The sequence below is a fragment of the Cricetulus griseus genome, chromosome 2, assembly GCF_003668045.3.
Source record: "Cricetulus griseus strain 17A/GY chromosome 2, alternate assembly CriGri-PICRH-1.0, whole genome shotgun sequence".
NCBI classification, from domain to species: domain Eukaryota; kingdom Metazoa; phylum Chordata; class Mammalia; order Rodentia; family Cricetidae; genus Cricetulus; species Cricetulus griseus.
This window is the reverse complement of record NC_048595.1, coordinates 359,088,505-359,110,385: the sequence shown is the minus strand read 5'-3', so window position 1 is coordinate 359,110,385 and position 21,881 is coordinate 359,088,505. Positions and strand designations below refer to the sequence as shown.

The window sequence follows — 21,881 nt, the reverse complement described above, 5'->3', positions numbered from 1 at the left end:
AACACCTGTTAGGTCACTTATATCACCAGATAAGCAAAGGGCCTAACACATAGGTGCTGTGAAAGAAGTACATTGTAAATAACTCAGTAGTGAGACAGGTGGAAAAGATGGCACTATCACTCTGCAATGATGCAGGTCCCATAAAGTACTGTGTACCACATCCTAGGCTGTCAGTAGGCTCAACCATTTTAACACTTTCCCATCAGCAGGAAGAGATGGGATAGAACCAGGGTAGTCAGGCAGAAAGTGCTCTCATGGCTCATCCTGGCTTCACGGCCATGCTAAGTTCATTTCAAACATTTTATAATTGTTTCTATGTAGTATCCTTTTCTGTTTTGGGGTCTCTGCAACTTACACATCCATACTATCAGGTTGTGTAATAAAGTTATATGACTTATAAATTTTCAAATTTGATAACATACAGTTTTGAAAGCATTTTTTCTGGGTACTTAACAGCAATTATCCCCTTTCAGGAAACAATAAACAATCCCAGTTTGGCCATTTATGAATAATGTTTTATTCATTTGTATCTCATTCTAATTTTTATTATATGTAATTTTATTCAAGAGAAATAATTGGCAAATCACAATTCTCAAGCATCAACTGATATGTTAATTCATACAAAAAAAAGCTGTCCAAACAGTAGTAGTATCACCCATGATCATTAAGAGTCACACAAACTACACAGCATAATGAGCATAAAACAATGGTGCTGATTATAGACCTGTACCTGGTGGGGAACACCCTGCACCTGGTGGTGAACATTCACCCTCCACACCTTCTACACACATGGAAAACCCATTACCTCAGAAGAAACTGCAGTAAATCAGACCTACAACTCAACCATAATTCTAATTATAATCCTGATCAAGTTCCCTAATCCATACATAACAGGTGAAGCAGAATTCCATTTATAACCAAAACTTAAAACAAAAATAAATGAAGAGTTCCTTGGAGAACATTTTTCCTAATTAATAAAATCTACTTTGGATCCCAGACACACATTCTAGGGCCTTGATCCTCCCATATTCTTCTTTGAAGTATTACATTTTAAAAATACTCCTATATTTATTATGCCATAACACCTGGCTTTATTTTTCCATATTGTTATTTAGTTTTTGTCCACATTCAAACTCATTTCATAGCTGTAGACATAGAGAGATCAATATTTTGTGAATTGTATCTTCCATTCATTATTATACTTGTCATTTTCTTCTAATGATCTCTACAATACTACATCCCATAGTTGCCTAATCCTACCTGGTTTCTGTTATCATATCTATACTGACAAACATTTGGAGCAGGTGCATTTATTTTCTTTATTAAATATAACTTTACATATAAAATTTGCCTTCACTAGGTTTACCCTTTGGTATAGAGAAATAAGAATCAAAGAGTTAGAATATTTTAATGTTTCTTTCTCTGTTTGAATTACTTTACAGAAATGTTGGATCAATTTACATTGTTCTGACACTCTATGAGCAATATCAGCAGTACCGACACTGTACTTTTCTGTTAGACATCACTCAGTATCTTGTCACTAATTATAAGTGAGACTGAGCATTGTTCTGTGTTTGCACTCCAGGTTCACCTGAGCTGTTTATTCACAATCTTAATGCTTATGCTGTGTTATTTTGTAAAAAGATCTTTTAATGAGCTACTTGAAGTCTAGAGAATAAGTCTCCTGACCTGACCAAAAGGCAATAGAAACAAAATTGGCACAAGCTTCCCATGTTAACTTAGAGAAAGTGGCTTCTACCAGAGCCACATTAACAGACAAGCAATCCCTGAGAGAAAATAGTAACTGCTTAACATAGACTTCAGATGGAAATAAGAAGAAGATATATGATTAGAGGTTTGATGCCCACAATTCACTAGGAGGTTGTTAATTACGATTTTAAATCAGTAAGTATTTTTCAAACAAATGCAAGGGTCAATTACCAATTACAAAAGAAGTAAAATACAACGAAGCATCCAAAGAAGTGTGTGTGGTAGTGTCACATCATTAATTACACACAACACAGTCTGATTTATGTATGTCCAGCACTGACTGAAAAATAAAGATTAAAATAATTTGGAGCATGCATTTCTGTTACTTGACATCACAGAGAAGGGCAACCCCACGGAGAACCCAATGTTCAGGAGCCTGGATTGTCTTGAGGTTCACAGAAGCAATGTAGTTCAAGTCTGTTCGAACTGGCTTCTTGTAGATGGGGCAGCAATACAACCGAGGATCTCTTGCAGCTACAAAACACAATTCATAGCAGAAAATAATTTGATGAATTTTAAGTGAAGCATTTCAGAACATAGAGCCAAGCTTGTATATTCTGGAAGTAATTCCAAAGATAGATAAGGTTAATAGAATGGAAAATTACATTCTGTGATTGTAGGATCTCTGCATATGGCGAACACTATCACACCAGCTACAGCAAAACATTCAGCCTCACTTTGGCCTCATTAGTCTCTTACCCATGACCTTGACAACAACTTCCACTCATATTCTTCCTCTTTCTCTCCACATATGAATTTGGCTTTCCTTTCTACTCATTACTTTTGACCTCAACTACTCAAGTCTTGGGAGTCTACTTCCTCTTGCTTCACTACCATGTCTTGTGTTTGGCACAAGGATCCATTCACTTTTAATCACCTTGTATAGCATTTACTTTATCATCATCAGTTATTTACAATCTCATTTTCAACCTTCTGCACTATAGTTTTCAACACATTTAAATCACAAGAGACGAAATACACACAGCCAAACAAAGTGTTGTGAATTTCCTTTATAAGCAAAGGACTAAAAATAGCTGGGAAATGGAGAAACAGCCATGGCCATTGAGATTCTCTCCCTAGAGAGAACTGGGAAACAAAGTCTGTGAGATTCAGTTCTCCCTTTTAGAGTAGAGGGCTAAATGCAACTCCCAAAAACAGCTAGTATATATGAAGTCTTAGTGCATACATTCACCCTTCAAAGATCCTCCATAAATCATCCACAGGCTCTCTTTTCCTCCAGCCTTAGACAGCCAATGATCAGAAACAGAGCCAAGTTAGAGTAGCACTAAACTTACACTAGTTATGCCAGCCCTCTTTAAGGAAAAATATGAACATTTACAGATATTAATTTGACATGGGAGCAGCCTGGAAATTCAAGCTCCATTAGCTTCTTATAAAACTGACTCTGCCCACAACAGTTTATCTTCAGTCTGTCTAACTTCCATCTCAGGAGGCAGTTTGTTCTTCTGTGTATTCTTTTATACTGTAAAATCTTTGCAAACAAAAGATCGCACCCACATCAATCCCTGTACTGCTCTGGAAAGCACATGGAACATTGTGTGCAACCCTCATAAGACTACTGAGATGGAACTACATGTCATTACAAGTGCAGCTTGACTTAGTGCATTAATTTCATGACCAGGCACTGAAATGGTTCTCACTTCCCTAACAAACTACAAAAGCAAGGTACTAGCAGAAGTTAAAATCTTATTACTAACTCAACAGAAACTTCATCAAGCTACTTTTAAATATCCACTATAAATTACCTTGAGGAATTACTAACATTTTATTATATTTAGTGTATGTCTCATAAGTATCCTAAGGTAGTGACTCAGAACCAGAGGTGATCCTACTTTTAGCAGACAGATGGGACATTTAGGGTTATTACAACTAGGGACTTAATCAGTATCTAGTGAGTAGATGCTGGGATGCTGCAAACATTCAATAATTTTGAGAATAATGCCCTATAATGGAGTTATCCAGACCAGAAGCATATGTGGTGTCAAGGCTGACAGACCTTGTGCTAGAAAATCAAAGTCGTGGGAGTTACAGTGTTTAAAAGGCCTTCATGGACTTAATTTCATGAAAGTCATCATTAGAAATAGTCAAAAATAATATAATATCTAATTCTCAAATTCTTCAGCTACTATTGGGATAGCACTAAGTGCACTAATTGGGCAGACATGCAGAATTCTGCGTGTGTGTGTGTGTGTGTGTGTGTGTGTGTGTGTGTGTGTGTGTGTGTGTGTGTGTGCGCGTATGCATGTGGGTTGTGGTTCTGATCAAATAAATGCCTGACAATAAATCACAGAATATTAACTATACTAACAGATATGTTTAATGCTTTAATTCTAGGTCCGATAAGCAACCACAAAATATACAACTAATTGTTCTTGTTGTAAATTTGATTAACAGCCATTTTATAAACCATGAAGAAAGTCATTAGAGATTTACCTCTCAGTCTAATGATAATTATAATTATACCTTGTACTGTATTTGACTACTTGGATTTTAATTCCAAAAATGGAATTGTAAAACAATAGAGTCGTTTTTAGTAAGCAAAGAAAAAACAATTCTCTGAAATGTTTATTCAGTTTTATTTATTTTGAAATGTTCCTTAACTGGAGGTGTGCACGCCAAGTCACAGCACGTAGCAAACGTCTGCAACAGGATTAGAAGTCACCCAAAATATAATGTCATAGTGAAAACGCTACCACAAAAACAGATTGTGTGTGCCCAATGCCCTGCTTAGGCAAGTAACTTTGACGACAAATGTTCAGTGAGAACAACTTAGCTACATATGTTTCAAGCCTTAGGGTTCCAGAAAACAGATGGGGACATGAAAACTGACAGACTACACACTTTAGGATCCTGGATATGTTAATAAAATGCCTTAAAGGAATTCTATTTTCTAACCACTTACCTTCCCTATATATCCCATGCATTCATTTATACACACTGCTTATGTTCCTGCCAATATCCAAAGTAACCAAGTTCGTAGTCTTTAAGCCAGTCCTTTACTTGACATCCCAGTTGCTAACATTTAGGTTACTAGGCATTTTACTCCATACATGTCATTTCTTTCCTCTTTATTTTTTAAATCACATAAAGTCCTGTGATTAAAATGGTAATGATAGTAATGCTAGTAGAATTATTTCATATTGTGCTTTCTAAATGCTCAACATTGTCAGGTCAATTATGTCAACAACTCTGTCATGACTGCTGTCATTAAGTCAGATGTTTTACTCACTTTACAGACTAGAAAGCTGAAACATAAAGAAGTGAGATGTTTCTCCAAGATTGTACAGCCTTAGTGGCAAGCTGAGAAACAGACCAGACATTCAGGGCCCACAGCCCACCAGGTTCCTAATCTTTGCAAAACTTGGTATGTGCCATGCATGGCTGCCTCTTGGTCTTTGTGGGAAGAGGTGGCAATGAAGTGGAGAAAATCTGACACCCTAGTTCAACTGTGGCATGTTCCAAAGTCACACTACTAGGGCTTGCATGCATCACACTACAGTGCCACGGTCTACCAAGCTGTGAAGTATAGATAAGATAATTATGTCAATGTCCAATATAGTAAAGTACTCTGGATGTCATATATGCCTACATTGTGTCATTTGCTTTTTCGTGTCTCAACACACATGCATGCACACACATTCTTATTCTTGTGTTCACAAAGATATGCACACCATATGCATGAATATTCATGTACACATTCATGCATACACATGCATGCATGCACCCACAGACATACTTACAGCAATTTTACCTTTCACTAAGAAAATTTCCCCAGACTGACACTCCCCATTTCCTTGACAGAATTCTACATTTATGGGTTAGAAGTGAACTGACTTCTGTGAGACCCAAAAGTCAGGAGGTAGCCTCTCAGTCACCTTTTGTGGCTTTCCACACCTCACACCCATACCTTCACAGTCTTGGATGAGAGTGGGTCAAGGTGCACTGTGAGGAACACATTTATTTGGCAGGAAATAAACTCATGAGCCTCAGAAATCCTGAAACCTCCATCAAACCCTACTAAGTGAATCTTGCCTCAATCCCCCTGTGTCCCCTCCAGCTCTTTTTAGCTACAGACTTGAGGTTGGTTTGGATGCAATATTCTGCCCATGTAAGTAATTCTGCACAGCGGCACCTTGTCTCCTGCATTTGCCTCCTCATAGCTTCCTTCAAGAACAGAGAGTCTAGTTTGTGAGTCCTTTGTCTTCCCAGTTTGGAGAATCCCCTAAAACCTTAGTGTTTTTCTGTGATGTCCTCATGAGATCCACGAAGAGTTAAATTTACAAATATGCCATTCACATATTTCAATGTTAAAACAAATATCTGGATATCTTCCTTTTAAAAATAGTCTTGTTTCTGAACTTCAATAACAACTTTATTTTAAAGTGATTAATTACCTTCCATATTAATGTAAAAACTATTAACAGAACTCTAATATTGAAGCGCTACACTTGGAGCGTCCTTTGGTCATTACTGATGCCACATTTCTGCATCTTAATTAGGACGTTATTTAGTTATCAGAATGAGAATGAAATGAAACTTTCAGCATGAAGGCAGCAAGAGGAGTGTTAAGTTTCCCATTAGCAAATGCAAGTTTCTCCAACCATAAAGTTGTCTCCACCTACATCTGCTAAAACAATGAAATCTATTTTTATTTTTCAGTACCTTGAAACGGATGCTTTTTCCCTTTGCTTGTTTTATTCCCCCCACCCTTTTACCTGCTGCTAATGATTCTCTGCTCTGACTAATGCCCAGCAGGAGAGGCACAGATGCCCTGTAAAAATCTGTTATTAAATAACAAAGAGTTGCCTGTATTATGAAATTATTACTGCATTGTGATCATGCTGAGATGTTCAATGTCAAATTGCTGTGGAATTTTGCAGTTTAGTCACAAAAAAAAGAAAAACAACACCTAACTCGATGTAGGGAGAGACACCTCTTCCTTTTTATGAGAAACACATTTTCAGGACACATGACCTGGTTATTATGCTTTGTTTCCTAGCACTTGCATGACAGTTTATAACCATCTCTAATCCAGTCATGGGGCATCCAGACCCATCTTCTGGCCTTTGTGGATACTAGGCATGCGTGCAGTGCAATACATACATGAAAACAAAACGCTCACACATAAATGAATCTTAAAAACAATTAAATACTTAACCCAGGTCTAGTGTCATAGACCTATAGTCTCAGACACTTGGGTGGCAAAAACAAGAGGATTCCAAGTCCATGATGAGCATTTAGCTTGAATGTGAGAGACCCTGAACTCAATCCCCATCACCAAAAATGAAAAGAAATATGTAATTTACAACCTCTTTTCCATGAGTTTCCAAGTGTAATACTTATCTATGGTATCAAAATACCATCAACCTTTAAAGATATGTTATCTCTTCCTTTATTTATACAAAGAAAAAATAATTGGTGCTTATATCATTAAATCACGTCTTTCTGGGGACCCACCATCAAGACTATCTGTAGAGTTTATAGCTCATACTTCCAAATGAACTATTCCCTGGAGAGAATTGTAGAGAGGTTAGCTGGAAGACAGTTGGATGGATGCAACAAAAGCCTCTAGAAAATGTGAAACTAGGCGGGTGTTGGTGGCACATGCCTTTAATCTTAGCACTTGGGAGGCAGAGGCAGGTGGATTTCTGTGAGTTGGAGGCCAGCCTGGTCTCCAGAGCAAGTGCCAGGATAGGCTCCAAAGCTACACAGAGAAACCCTGTCTTAAAAAACAAAAACAAAAACAAAATCAAAACAACAACAACAAAAAAGTGAAACCAACAGTGGGAAACAGTTGATGTATTTTTAAATGTCTGAAGTAGAACTCTGAAAATGTAGAAAAATGCATGCCTCGTCGAAACAGTATTATATCCATCGGAAATAGGAACCCAGCTTTTGACCTTTAAGCTGTACAATTAAGCCAAGTATCTCCAGATTCAGTCTATATATTTCACAACCTGACTCAAACCCACAAATTAGTAGATCCACTCCTCTCGGTGAGAACTGTTTTTTAAAAAAAATCCTATTACTTGTCCCACCTCCTTCCTCTTGTTCATTCTTCAATACCAGGCCAGGGCTCACAGCTCCTGGTGCTCAGTTCCTGGTCTCTTGGTCCCACACTTATCTACATTTCTTCTCTCCATGTATTTCATTCTGATCTCATCTGTGAAACTGTATCTATGAAGGCTCCATCAGCATTCACGCATATCTTGTCTGCTTTACCAGGCAGGCGGGAACTGACTATTATCTCTATAATAGCATTCAAGGAAAGGTCCTGGGATCAGTAGATACTCATTTAACATGGGCATGAATATGGAGCCAGCTGATAAAATAGTAGAGTCCCTGTTACTTGATAGCAAAATCCTGTCAGTCAGCGCTTTAATACCAACCCTCTCTGGAGGTAACAAGACAACTTACTGTTGTTTTCTGCATAAATCCTGATGACCGGCATCAACTCAAAAAGCACTTTGGGTTTGGATTCAGTGAGTTTTGTATTCCTTTTGTCCCAGCCGGCACCCTCAAGGTATAAGCCGTAGACATAGACCCCTTCTGGGGGAGGGGCAGAAATGTCATCCTTCATCAATTTGGTGACTTCATTGCAAAGAACCATATTGTCCAGAGCCCAGCCTTTGTTAGCCCGAGTTATTTCCTATTCAATTCCAAAAAAAAAAAAAAAAAAAAAAAAAAAAAAAAAAGACACACAGGGAACAATTAGAAGTTTGTCTTCATAGGAAAAGCAAAATTATGAGCAAGTTACTCCAAATTATCCTTGTTCAAAAGAACTGGGGTGGTATTTATTTAAAGAATTTTAAAGATTCATTTAAAACAAATGTCCATTCCCTAGTTTAACCATTTGTACTTTAAAGAGAAAACTGTAAAATTAAATCGACATAGAAATAAAAATATATACTTGAAATCCAGGCTATCAGCCTGGGAATGGGTAGCTACATTGATAATGACAACAAGGTAACTCCTGGTGCCAAACAGAGGTAGTTGTTCTCTGTCTTATTACACTGATGGGGGTGGTCCTTCTGTGTATATGTTTGTCTTATTGGTTGATAAATAAAGCACTGTTGGCCAATAGGGAAGCAAGTTAGGTGGGATTAAGAGAGAAGGAGGATTCTGGGAAATATAGGAAATGGAGAGAGTCACCATGTGGTGCCAGGAAGAAAAGTCCTTATAAAAGTATATAGATTAGTAATTATGGTTGATAATTAAGACTGAGCTAACAACTAAGAAATCCTAATCATTGGCCAGCAGCATTGCAACTAATATAAGACACTGTGTGTTATTTGGGGGCCCTAAAGTGGTGGCAGAACCCAGGCAGCTGGCTGAAAGAGTTACATTACACTCTTTAAAGAAAGGAAGAGAAAGTTGGAGAGGGAAATTACAGTAACACAATGAGCCCAAGTCAGAGCTATTTACCTGTCGCATAGCAGTTAAAAATCCCTGGGGGTTAAAAAAGCCTGTCATCCAAAAGCAGTGGGGTCGGCCATTGAAAACCCAGGAGGTGAACTGGCAGTTTCTTTCTAGAAGCTCGGTAAACCAGAAACCCAGGGTGCTTGAAACCCACGATGCCTGAAACACAAACATTAAAACAACCCTCCAGTGTAGGCTTGACTCAGCTATGTAAACTAACTGTGCTCACTGAGAAAACAGGCAGGCAAGTGTCCCTTTAAGTCTTGAATTTCCCTTGAGCTCTGACCTGCAAATTCCTCAGATTATTCTTTCTCCTTCACATGAATGTTGCGAAGGTAAGTCATGATGTGAATTCATAGAGCTGAGAAGGATGACACTACAACCACCTGTGAATATATTTATCACTAACTCTGCTATGAAGGAATCAAAGCCATCTATGGAATGAAATTAAACAGGCATAGTTATCAGTCAGTATCAGGCTACAATTTTAATAGCTATTGTAAAAGGACAAGATTTCTATTTACATGAATAAGCTCATGGCATCATCAAGACAGGCCAACACTTTAAGATGCATTCTGTGTACAACACATCAGAGAAGCTATTCTCTGCTTGTTTTAATGAGGTAAACAACAGTTGTGATGTCGAATATGTATCCCATTAGAGACCTGAAAGGGAAACAGCTCCCTTCCCCATCCGAAATTTATTTGTATGCATTCCTTCTAACTTTCTCCCCGAATTCACTTGAGTAATTTCCTTTATGACAACCGGCATGGATGTCATTAATGCAACAGGAGCAGCACCGTGGGGAAGAATCTGCAAATCATAGGTTATAACATTTCACTGTAATTGCAACATTTTCAGTAGGAATAAATGTCGTAATCAACTTGGGTAGGTATCCCACTTGAATTTCAAATATCATTACAATTAATTTGCCTATATTTCAAGAGCTTCTGCAATTCCGCAGACTGATAGCAACATTAATAGACAAAAACTGTATAAAATGATCATAATTTAAGAATTAGGTAGCTCATTCTATCCTACCTTTATAGGTGTGTGAGGCTAAAAAATAGTGCTAAAAAAAATCACATTTGGCCTCAGACTAAAGGGACTGCTAAATAAGAGGCTGCCACCTGCCTTAGAGGGAACAAATTTGCAAGGCTGGTGAATTGGAAGGTTCTCCATCTGCTGGCAGAAAGAATGGGACATTCAAATGGGAAATGTTCTGGCTTTGCAATGAATCTGTGGAAGGTGAGATGGAAGGAAAGGGGCCCTGGCCAATTTTGATTCAGGATTCTTGTGCCATGTGATTAAATACTCGTCAACAACGGGGGAAGATGTGTGAGGCTCAGCATAGCTCTGCCTCCCGAGTGCTGGGATTAAAGGCGTGCGCCACCAAGCTCGGCTACAATGCCAGTTCTAATCCTGCCCAGATACCTTTCAACTTTGCTGAAGAAACACAAGCCTCCCAAAACGTCCTTCTCCCAATTTCATCTCTACCTATTGCCTTCCTCTACATTCTCAGTCTGGCCCAATCCTCAACAATCCTGTTCTCCCAGTCCTATATCCTTCATCTTTAGCATCTAGTGCCATGGACAGAAGGCACCTCTGGATCCTCCACCTCTTTCCTCAGCATTGCATGCTCATCTTCTACATACTGGTGCCAGCCTCCTGCAGGGCACACTGCCACCTTTACAGCCTATTGTCTTCCTTCTACACTGTAGCCCTCAACACCAAGACCATAGCAAATGCTCTTGTTCTTTTTGTTATCTACTCTTCACTTTAGAAGCATTTTCTTCCTAGGAATCTTGTGCCTGTACATGCAGCCTTACCCGTTTTTGCTTCCCTCATCTAATGATTCTCCTCTGGTACTCATGCTGGCTTACACTTACACTCCATAACTCGAATATTCAAAATGGCAGTGGTGGTGGTGACAGAAGATGATTGTTGTGAAGGTGGCCATACTGGAGTAAGAAGCAGCGATGGTGCTGGGAGTCATGGTGGCCACTGTAGGGCTAGTAGAAGCAGACATGGTGGTGATGGTAGTGGAAGTGATGGTGTGATCATAGTGGTGGCAGAAGTGGGAGTCATTAGTGGTGGTGCAGTGTTGCCAATAACCACAAGCACGCACAAGGCACCGACCACACACCATGTAATATGAGAAAGGTAGCATCAGCATCCACAAGAATGATTCAATTAGCATACTAGTTTTTCAGCTAATGATCATCTCAGCCCTAAGGAGACTCCAGAACATACCTCTTTATCCCACTACTCCCACATTCATTCATCACCAAACACTGTTTTCTTAGGAGAACTAAGCTTTCTACATGCCTGAAATTTCTTTACTGCCTGATAGCTCCATTTCTATGACTGTCTGGATACCTCTACATCCTTACTCTCATACTAACAAAGCAAAGAAACTGATTGGGCTAGAGACTGCTCCAAATATGGGTTATCAAACAGCCCATGTGCTTTCTATGCTCTCCAGGCTCCCAGACAGTTAGGTTGGGTCCATGGCTCAAATACTGATTCATGGACTATTCGTGGAAGAGCCATGGACCCAACCTGGGAAGTTGGGCCCAACACCTGACTAGAAAGTCTGCACCTAGTGTTCCTTGACCATTCATCTTCCCTCCTCTGTTATGATAACTTCCCTCTGCTGTGATAACTTCAGAGTCCGTACGTTCCAAGTGGCACCGCTTTCAGATCTCAGACTCTCCACCAGGTTCTCGGAGAGTAATTTGACTTCTGAGAAACATATGGATGTTGGTAAATGACAGTATAACAGCATCCCCAAAGATATGTGAAAATATGATTCAGTGTGTCATATATGGGGGACAACAGCTTTTAGAACCTCCTAACACTTTCAGGAAATATATAGATTCCTGATTGGGAGCCTAGCTCCTCCTGTTTTGTTTAGGACTGGAGTGTCTGTAGGAAACACACAGCTTGCTCAGTAATTACTTGAAGAAGACAATCTGCCAACTTCAGCGCAGTTTGTGGGTAAAGCAATCTAATTTTGAGTTCTATTTTTTTAAAAAAAAATCCTCTTGTTATCAAATGCCATGCATATTCTTCTAACATTTTCAGTAAATGTTCTATAATCTTCGTACTCTGTGTGGACTTTTTCTTTTTGAAACCAAATAGAAAAAGAGCCAAATCTCTAAATTCAGACTAATCTATACCATCCTCTGAACTCCCATTTCCCGTTCCATTTTCTAACTGTAACCTATAATTTAAACAATATTTGCAACTGGAGGTGATCATGCTTATCCCCCAGAGTCATGGACTATCTAACTAACATCCCAGGGCCATGTTCTTTCAGGTTACTGCTCATAGGAGTCCCAAAGATCCCACCCCAAACAATATAGACTATGCCTTTGCACTTGAGTGTCTCCCAGAACTCAAAGTTAAGGCTTTATTGCTGAAGACATGATGTACTTTTGACACAGAACTTGGAGTGATAGATTAGAAATGGTCTGCAAGACTCAGCCCTGAGGACTCACTCTCATGCAAGCTGCCAAGGGAAAAGGAACATCCAGTCATCCTACCAAGCTGCAAAACCTATGAACCAAATTAATTACTGCACTGACAACATTCCCAGAATGGTAAAATTGGGGCACATTCATCTTGGTTGTTACCAACAGCTGCATAATTGTATTTAAGCCTGCTCAACAGAAAGGAAGTCATTTCTGATAGTATAAAGCTAGCCAGCTCACCACAGTTGAAGAGGTCATAGACCTGTGAGGAAAACCTACTGCTGGCACTTTCCTAAAACAATATATAACTGCATTGCAAATATTTATCCTTATACTCACAGACAATATAGGTCTTACCCTCAAAAAAAGTGGCAAAAAGGAGGAGGTCGTTATAGAAGACTGTAACTATCCAAACTGCAGAGGACAACAACCCTGGAATGCTCAGCCCCAGTGGGTACATCTACAACCCAATTCCTGCATCTAAGGCTCAGAGAACACCAAAGAAGAAGAGAGTGGAAAGACTGGAAGGGACAGAGGACCAGGAAGCCTGCTGCAAGATTGTGCCTTCCACCTACAGCAGGGAAACTGCACCCATGAAAGCTCAACAACATTTCTGCCTAAACAAGACCTGCACAATTTCAACAGCAGCTGCTACCCCAACCTGCATGAAGAAATCTCAGGGGCCCCACTCCAAGATGAGGAACTGTAAGAGATTAATAACTGCTGAAAGGGGAGGAATAAGTCCTCCCAGGAGAGGTGGCCCCTGACTGGTTATGTAATCCCTAGTGATTCACCCTGGAAATATATCCATGCAGAAAACACTGACCAGACTCAGCAGATTGTATTTATATAGTTATTCATTTATATGTAACAACAATGGCAAAAGAAAGGAAAACTCGGAAACAGGAGTGTGGGTGCATGAGGGGGGAGCAGAAAGGAAGAGTTTGAAGGGACATGATGTAATTACAGTTTAATTAAATCTTAAAGTAGTAAATAAAGGGAGAGATGTCCCGGTGATTAAAAGCACTTCCTGCTCTTGCAGAGGACCTGGGTTTAGTTCCTAGCACCCACATTTGGAGGCTTATAACTGCCTGTAACTCCATATAAAGGGGGGATCTGATGCCCTATTGTGACTCTGTGGACACCTGTACTGTATGTATGTGAACCACATTTGTAGACTTAGTCACACATATCCACATAAAACAAGTAAATAAACCTTCTTCATTTTAAAATGAAATTCTGTAAACAAGCACAGAGACAGGAATTACCCCTAAGCATCACTGATCCTAACAACCAAACTAAGTGACTCTCCAGTGCTCCCCACTCTTCCATGCTTCCCACTGTGGTTATAGCCATGCACAAAACAGGAGCAGAACTGCACTCACCTTCTTCCACCGAGCAGGGATTCTGGCGTCAAACATGCAATCCAGAGCATCTCGAAGATTTTCGCTCATGATAATGGTGCCATCAACAGCGAGCTTCAGCTCAGTCAGAGTGCTGCGGACGAGGCTGAGCACCCTCTGCATCCTGTCAACCTCCTGCCTGAGGAAAATGTTCATGGGCTGGAATGGCCCCATCTTCTGCAACCTCTCTTTCACCTTCGATAGAGACATTCAAAGCATGCATTAGGAATCAGCTAGCTACTGTGACAGTACAGGATTGTGCCCTGAGCTTCTAAATAGGCCCTGCTTTTTACAATGTCATGAGTCAAAAGCTTTTAGTTTTTCAACAACAAAGTAAAAAAGGAAATATAAGAAAGCAAATATCTTATATATGACCAGCACAAGTTTTTAGAGCATTCGAGAAAGAATAGGGCTCCATTAGCTCAAAGAAACATGTAAAATGTATATAACTATAGTATGTAGTATATATAACAACTCTATCAAATGAACTTACTAAGAATTATTTATTCCCTGCCAATGTGATATATGTGTGAGTACATGCAGGCAATGTATTCATGTACACTACCGCTGTGTCAATTGTCTCAAATAATGAGACATCTAATCTTAAAGCACTCTGCTGTTTTCCATAAGCACAGAGACCTGTTCATTCCTTTTTATTTAACAGGTATTTATGGAGAATTTTCTACATAGCAGGTAATCTGTTAGGCTGGACTATTTTACGATGGAGCAGTTCTGACAAATTCTGCACACATAGAAGGTCTCTTCAAAAACCTAGTTACCATGCTTCGTTACATAATTATTCTATTTTAGATATTTTAATTGCTTCATAAATATTTTGACCTCCAGTGGATGCAATGTCCTCTCTTCCAGCACTGTAATGAAGAGCCCATATGAAAGCTGATAGCAGTATTGATTTTCCCCAAGCCAGTGATCAGAGACTCTCCCAGGGAAACCATTCCCTTGCCAAGAGAACCTTGAGCACAGTTTTAGTAGCCAAAATAATCTGCTCAGTAGGATCAATAGGATACCAAAGCCACATGTGTGTGCCTAGGAGCAAGGCCATGCAGTCAGCTCTTAGGCCATATGGAATATAATTCACTTTTTGTTTATCAAAGATTTCTAAACCATATCAGAGTAATGGTCTCAAAAAATGCATTAAATTCTAAAGCATTAACTTCCATGATTATAAACTGCTTAGAAGCTATATATATATATGCTTAGAATCAGAATGATACAAGAAAATACTGCTTCCCTGAAGTGAAGAAGGCCTGAATTATAACTTGTGCATTAAATCACACATGCACATGCAGATGTACACACCATACACACACACACACACACACACACACACACACACACACACACACGCATGCACATGCATACACACTCAGACACACAAATGCACGAATGCACACACACACACACACACACCCATGTACTTGTACATATTTGCTCAAACATTTATACACATATGCATAAATGGGAACACACTTGCACACACACACTAACACATGCACATACACACATACATACACGAGCATGCACACACACACACACACACACACACACACACACACACACACACACAAGCATGCACACATGAGTGACTGGTCCTTCAGGCTGACAGCACATTGCTTTCATTTAAACAATGGCACTATGAAGTGCCTCAGGGAAGGCTCTGTAAAGTAACCCTACCTAACCCAGCAAGGCACATATCAGCTAGTAATAAACACTGACTTTCGGGTCATGTTTCTTCATGGTTCTTTCATGTCAACTTTCTTCATGGTTTTCCTTTTGTGGTTTGTTAAGAAGCTCCTTTGTTTCTGAGTGTTATCTTTTACTTCAGAAACTTAATTTTGTCTTGCTTCCTTCCTCCTCACTTGCCCACAAGCAGACTCATCTGAGACTGATGCCAGGATTTCGTGTACTCACTTCAAAGGGGCTGTAGTCTTCTGGAAGCTTCTGCAGCATCTCATCAGCCAAGCGGGCCACCACAGCCTCCCGTGTCTCATCCCCTCCACCAGAGCTGTCCTTAGGCTGGATGCCCAGGATGGTGTCTAGCACGTCCTTGGCCAGCTTGCTCTGGTAAGTGATGTCGGCATTGGGGTGCAGCCCAAACACCTCGGGGCTGTCATAGGCAGGCAAGCTCTGAACAACAACAACAACAAAAAAAAAAAAAACAGATAAGCATGCACTCATAACATCAATTAAATTACAGAATTGAGAAATAAAAATGTTTTGACCAGGATAAACACTTACTTATATCTCCCTTGTGACCTGCTACAGACCCCAATAATTTCTCCACATACCCCAAATGAAAAGTTGTAATGTTGAGAAACACAAGACAGACTGAAGCAAAATTTAACCAGAGACATAATCTTACATGAATGCAAGATAAAAAGGGAGTTTTTTTGGATAGTCTAATTAAAATCATTTCATATGAGCGTTGTATAATTCATGGCTATTGTATTGATACAAACAGCAGGAAATGAGAGTTTTAGAAAGCGTGGCTCAAATAAGACTGAGAATGGAAACTGTTCTATCCGAGGGAGAAAAATGGAGACTGAGGAAAAGGAAATATTCAAAACACAACAGAGAAAAATAGAGTGAGGGGATGAAACACGGCCAGGAACAGAACAATGGAGAGGGAAGGCTCCTCAGTTACTGGGAAATAGAAAGTGTACCTACAATTTGACATGTATTTTCATGTGTGGATCCTATCCTTGACTTTATTATCTTCTTACTAGTCCCCCTCACTTCCTCTGCCTTATTGTATTCCTTTCACATATCTTCTTATGAGCTACCTCGTTTCACTGGTATAGAATGAGGTATAGATCTAGAAATGCAGGTACAGGTGTTCTTAAATTTACAAGGTCTCGGACAGTTTTCTATCCACGGCTAATGATTTAAAGACACACACAGTACAGCAAGACAAATGTTATTTGCTGATTTGAATTAATAAAAGTGTGGAAGTTGTAATATATGATAAACCCATTGCACTTATACATCAAAACCCTATAAATATCCAAATAAATGTATCCCTTTGGGGGTGTTGTGCTTTAGTTTATTTACTCTGAGATAAATCTGAGACAGAGGCAATGAAGCTGCTAAATCATCGTGTAATGCATTCAGGGTGCAAGGAGGAACACAGACACCTTCAATGCCAGATATTCTCCCCTCTCCTATTCCTGACGGCCCTAACAGAATCCACATTATTCTGTCCTAGAGCAGTACTCCTCAGCCAAAGGATCATTTGGCAACACCAGGAGACATTTATTAATCTTAAAATCAGGTAGGGGATGCTACTGGCATTTAGTAGGTAGAGGCCAGGGACCATGCATGAGAAACAACAATGCATAACCTGGTTGTAAATGCCAATGCAGCCAGACTTTTAAAAAAATCTGTCTTAAACAAAGGACTCATACAAGGCAGGTTCATGGGTGCCATATCTATGTCCAGCCTTCGGTTTGGGTTAAGGATGGGTGCCAAGGATTAACTACCTAAGTTGGAAGTAAAATAGGCTGAGTCCAGAAATTTTCCTTGGTCTACAAGTGTAGTGGCTGAAGTCCCATGAGCAGAGGGCCCCTGGTGACTTACATATATCCTCTCCCTACATCAGCCCAATCTGTCATCTCACCAAAGAAAATCCACCCAAGCCATTAGAACATAAGAATATGCAAAAGGGTCTCTCACAAAGCTCATTTCTCAGAGCAAAAAAAGGCATGATAACAAAAGGTTATAAACATATAAAGGAATCATTTACAGCACAAACCTTTGCTCCCACTGTCATTACCATTAATTTTAAAGCAGTGTGAATGATGCAAATAGATTTTGTAAGGGTCAAAGAGCTGCTTAGATTTGTTCCACAGTTAAAATGCTAAAGCCCACAAACCTGAATGTACTGAAGATAGCCATCCACTGTGCTGCATTTTGGAATGCTGTATCCTTGGTAAAAGGTGAAATCTGGTCCAAACATGTTTTCACTGAACCAAACCTTTGCAAACGTGTTCAGCAACCTCTTATCGTAGTCGTCAGTGACTCTGCCTCCATACTGGATCTCTCCAATCATGTAACGGACTGTGGTCCAGGACACACCCTGGGAGCATTCATGAACAATTACACATCAGCACGTATTCACCATCATCAATGACAGCAATACAGCCACTCTTCTTCATAATTTCATGATATAGATAGTGTAGAAAATAAACAGGTCAATGTAAGGAGTTACTTCAGGGCCACAGGCATGACTTCAAATGGACTTGTGAAATTCGTGTTTTCACACCTCAATATTTCAAAAGTTTACTTTGAAAATTTTATTTCTATTTATTTTAATTATGTCTATGTATATGTGGTGGAGGAGTGCCGGTGCTGGAGAAATCCAAGTGAGGGTGCCAATTTTCTAGAGCTGGAGTTCTGGGCAGTTATGGTCACCTAAGTGCTGGGAACTGTACTTGGGTCCTCTGCAAGAGCAATGTGTGTTTTTAACAACTGAGTAGTCTCGAAATGCTTAAAGTTTACCTTTTGGAAATACTTAGGCAGTTCCAAAAAGGATTAAACATAATCCAAACTCTTGTCTTTATTTCTAAAGGTTTGCTCCCCTTTATCCCACACTGCATCGCTGCCGCAGGTCCTTTCAGATTGCCTTGTGAACTGTGAACATGCCTTTGAGAAATAAATTGCTAATAAAACATATCCAGGGATTTTTTTTCCTAAATCAAGAAACAATTATGACCCAAGTGGATGTGCCTTTAAAATACCCTACAACTTTATCAAATCTTCATAAGATTCACCCCCAAAGTTGGACCACCACATATGTTCAATGTATATCTTGCTATGAAATAGGAGGCTCAGTAGTACCTTCTTGATATCCATATCATCCAGGTGGTTTTGAATGAACTGCACAGTGGCATTGAAGTCTGCTTGATTAAATTCATAGGGGATATTCCATCCTAGGGGACCAAACTTGCGCCTCTCCTGTACAGTAGAGTGCAGGAAGGCCACTGCATACAACATGGGCTTCCACTGGGCCCCCACACTCACATCCAGTAGGTCCTGGCTCACGCCTATTATGGTAGGACAGATAGAAGAACATATCACCACTTAGGAACTTCCATTTATTAATCCTATTGTAAGAAACCATTCTGGCAAATTGTTCATAACAAGCTCTAATTTCATTACATGCTCTGGTGTACGGCCCTAATCAGGTGGGTTGGGCCACACAGTTAACTCAGCCCTTCCTTTCCTTTTGGAAGGTGCTGTACTACTATACTAATGTAGGAATGGAGTAGACAGACCACAAACCACAAAGGAGGCTTAAATACAACAATACTGGAGATACAGAAAAGCTAAAGTAGAAAGTCATGGGCTCAGTTTACATCATTTCCCATGGAGCACAATACCTGGGTCTCTGTCAGACAAAGGAAGAGTACTATTTGCTAATTCTGCTTTTATAATTTCTTTTAAAAACAGTTTGTGAGTTTGTGGGCAAGTCCTGCAGACTCGGAAGCCTTCCCCAACTTACCACCATATGTTCTTTTCAGGCCAGCCCGGAGGCCCTGAGGAGGCTCATTGGCAAACCTGATGGACATCTGAAGGAGAGTTATCGGGAACTGCCTGTGAACCTCTGTGGTAATCCATAGGCGGAAAGTGTCACGAACAGTCTCTGTTTCTGTAATTATGTCCATTAGTTCATCCAGGAAGTCAAGTCCCAGATGGCAATTCTGTAGAAGTACCCATCCGCCCTAAGAAACACCAGCAACAGATGGAAATTAGGTTAGTTTCTTTCACCTGGAGATTTCAAGACAACTTTCTCCAGAAATTATGTCATCAAAATTTAAAACTGAAGCATTGTAATCACTTTAAGCCAATCTAGGCTAGCTCTAGTGGTTCAATAAAGCTCACTTGAGATATACGATGTGGTTTTGGTATTGTTGCACGCATGTGCCCCATAGCACACTATTGTGATGTAGACATACTAATACTTTGGATCAGTCACGGCAATAACCAGGGCAAAACAGAGAAAGGTGATAGAATTTACAAGTGAAGCAGGGCTCTGCTCTTCCCCCAGTTCCATTAAAACTACATCATCATCCCAAACAGCAATCAGAGTTCCAAAAACTGAATCCTAAGCTGCACTTGGGGTGCTTCTGGGAGTGGCCAAGAATAGCTAAAAGCACAAGATTACAAGAGGCAGAGGAACACAAAATGGTACCAAGACCCACGAGCAAGATATCTGGTCTGGACTGAGAGAAGGTGGGAATCAGGGAAAAAAGTAAGTACACCCCCCAGAGTGCCCCCAGCTCACTAAGGAGAGATGAGGACATGGGTCTGGCGAGGGCAAACCAGACAGGGCCTGGACTGAGGAACAAGCACCTCAGGTGGAAAACAGCCACACTGAAAACTCTTGGAAGAAAGTTTACATACAGTATTTTGAGAGTTGTTGCCTCCTTTCTAGACTCTCAGAATACTGACAACCAAACATCTACCTCTAGAATATGGAGGAAGTGTCCCTGTGAATCTAATTATTTTAAAAACCACAGCCTTAGAATAGTAAGTCTTAATTTTTGCACAAAGTATTCTATAACTGTGAGATTCTTTACATACAGTCCCCCAAATTTGTGAACTATGCAACAATTTTCCTAATATCTGATCTGTGGGATATTTTAAGTAAAATCATCTACAGTGTCCATATCACAATTGCAAGGTGTTTTTGAATCTAGACATCTGGCCTTACATTTGCCATGGTCTGGTGCAACAGCTTCCTCGCATGGACCTCCTGGCCCTGGCCCATGGACACATAGCGTGTTTCTATTTTTAGTCTCTTCCCCAAAGCAATGATGGAATCTGTGGGATCAGAGCCCATGGACAGGAGGCAGATGAGTGGCGTCCGTGGATCAGATTCCTCCCATGTCTTTTCCAAGTCCAGGATAACTCCCTCTGCATAGTTCTCTCCCATGGAGTCCATGATGTACTTTCGAGCCTGTCAAAAGCAGCACAAAGTCAAGAAAATACTCCTACCTCCTTCGTGTATCACAATACAGCATGGCTTCTGCAGACTGTCTCAAAGATGTTCGTAGTAACTGCTAGGGAAACACAGCAGAGACTTCTTTTCTTAGTGTTTGTGTTTGTCTACATTTCAATGCTATACTCAGAGAGGCTGTGCTACTTGCCAGGCAAAACCATAGTTAGAGCGTTAGAGCTGCAGAACCTAAGCTAAATGACCCTGGTTTCCATTTCAACACACTGATAGCATCTTGCTGTCTACATATGATTTGGAAACTTTGCTATTTAGGATACTAACCTTAATTCTCAATAGTTCAATGGTACAATGCTTGAAATTTAATGAATATTTACCAATAATCATTGAATAACTATTTATTACACATATTAGGGAATTAATTGGTTAATTCATTTTAAAATAGTTACTTGATAATGTCTGCTTATCATTTTCATCATCCCTTCCACTCTTTAGTTCTATCTTTCTACTACTACTTTTGTTTGATTTTTAATGAAATCCATGTTGATTTCATTAAAATTGATTTGAGATCACAGGTTATTTTTTTCAATCTTCATTTTTCTATCATATCTACTATTCTTTTTCTAAAAGGCCAAAGAGTAATTTTTTCAACTGTCAATATAGTACATATGACCCTTAGTCATTATTCTTTGCCTCACAATAACTGGGTTGCCCTCCTCAGAAAAACACAGTTCTCCAATTCTAGTGTCTTCTCCAAACTCAAGTTTTCACATTCACATGTCTCCACAGTGAGATTCTGAAGATGAATCTTTCTCA

At 39.7% G+C, this 21,881-nt stretch overlaps 1 protein-coding gene across 1 annotated transcript in view; it reads right to left on the bottom strand.

The window, feature by feature from the left end:
• Positions 1–616: 616 nt before the first annotated feature.
• Dnah5 (dynein axonemal heavy chain 5) overlaps positions 617–21,881 on the bottom strand; it is a 214,012-nt gene continuing 192,747 nt past the window's right edge. Inside the window, exons 71-79 of the mRNA XM_027400064.2 lie at positions 20,823–21,068; positions 19,611–19,830; positions 18,947–19,152; positions 17,982–18,185; positions 16,022–16,237; positions 14,072–14,284; positions 9,217–9,369; positions 8,209–8,440; positions 617–2,244 (exon numbers count right to left, since the gene is read on the bottom strand). Coding sequence (XP_027255865.1) covers positions 2,093–2,244; positions 8,209–8,440; positions 9,217–9,369; positions 14,072–14,284; positions 16,022–16,237; positions 17,982–18,185; positions 18,947–19,152; positions 19,611–19,830; positions 20,823–21,068 — 1,842 coding nt within the window. The 3' untranslated portion in view covers positions 617–2,092. The remainder of the gene's footprint in view (positions 2,245–8,208; positions 8,441–9,216; positions 9,370–14,071; positions 14,285–16,021; positions 16,238–17,981; positions 18,186–18,946; positions 19,153–19,610; positions 19,831–20,822; positions 21,069–21,881) is intronic.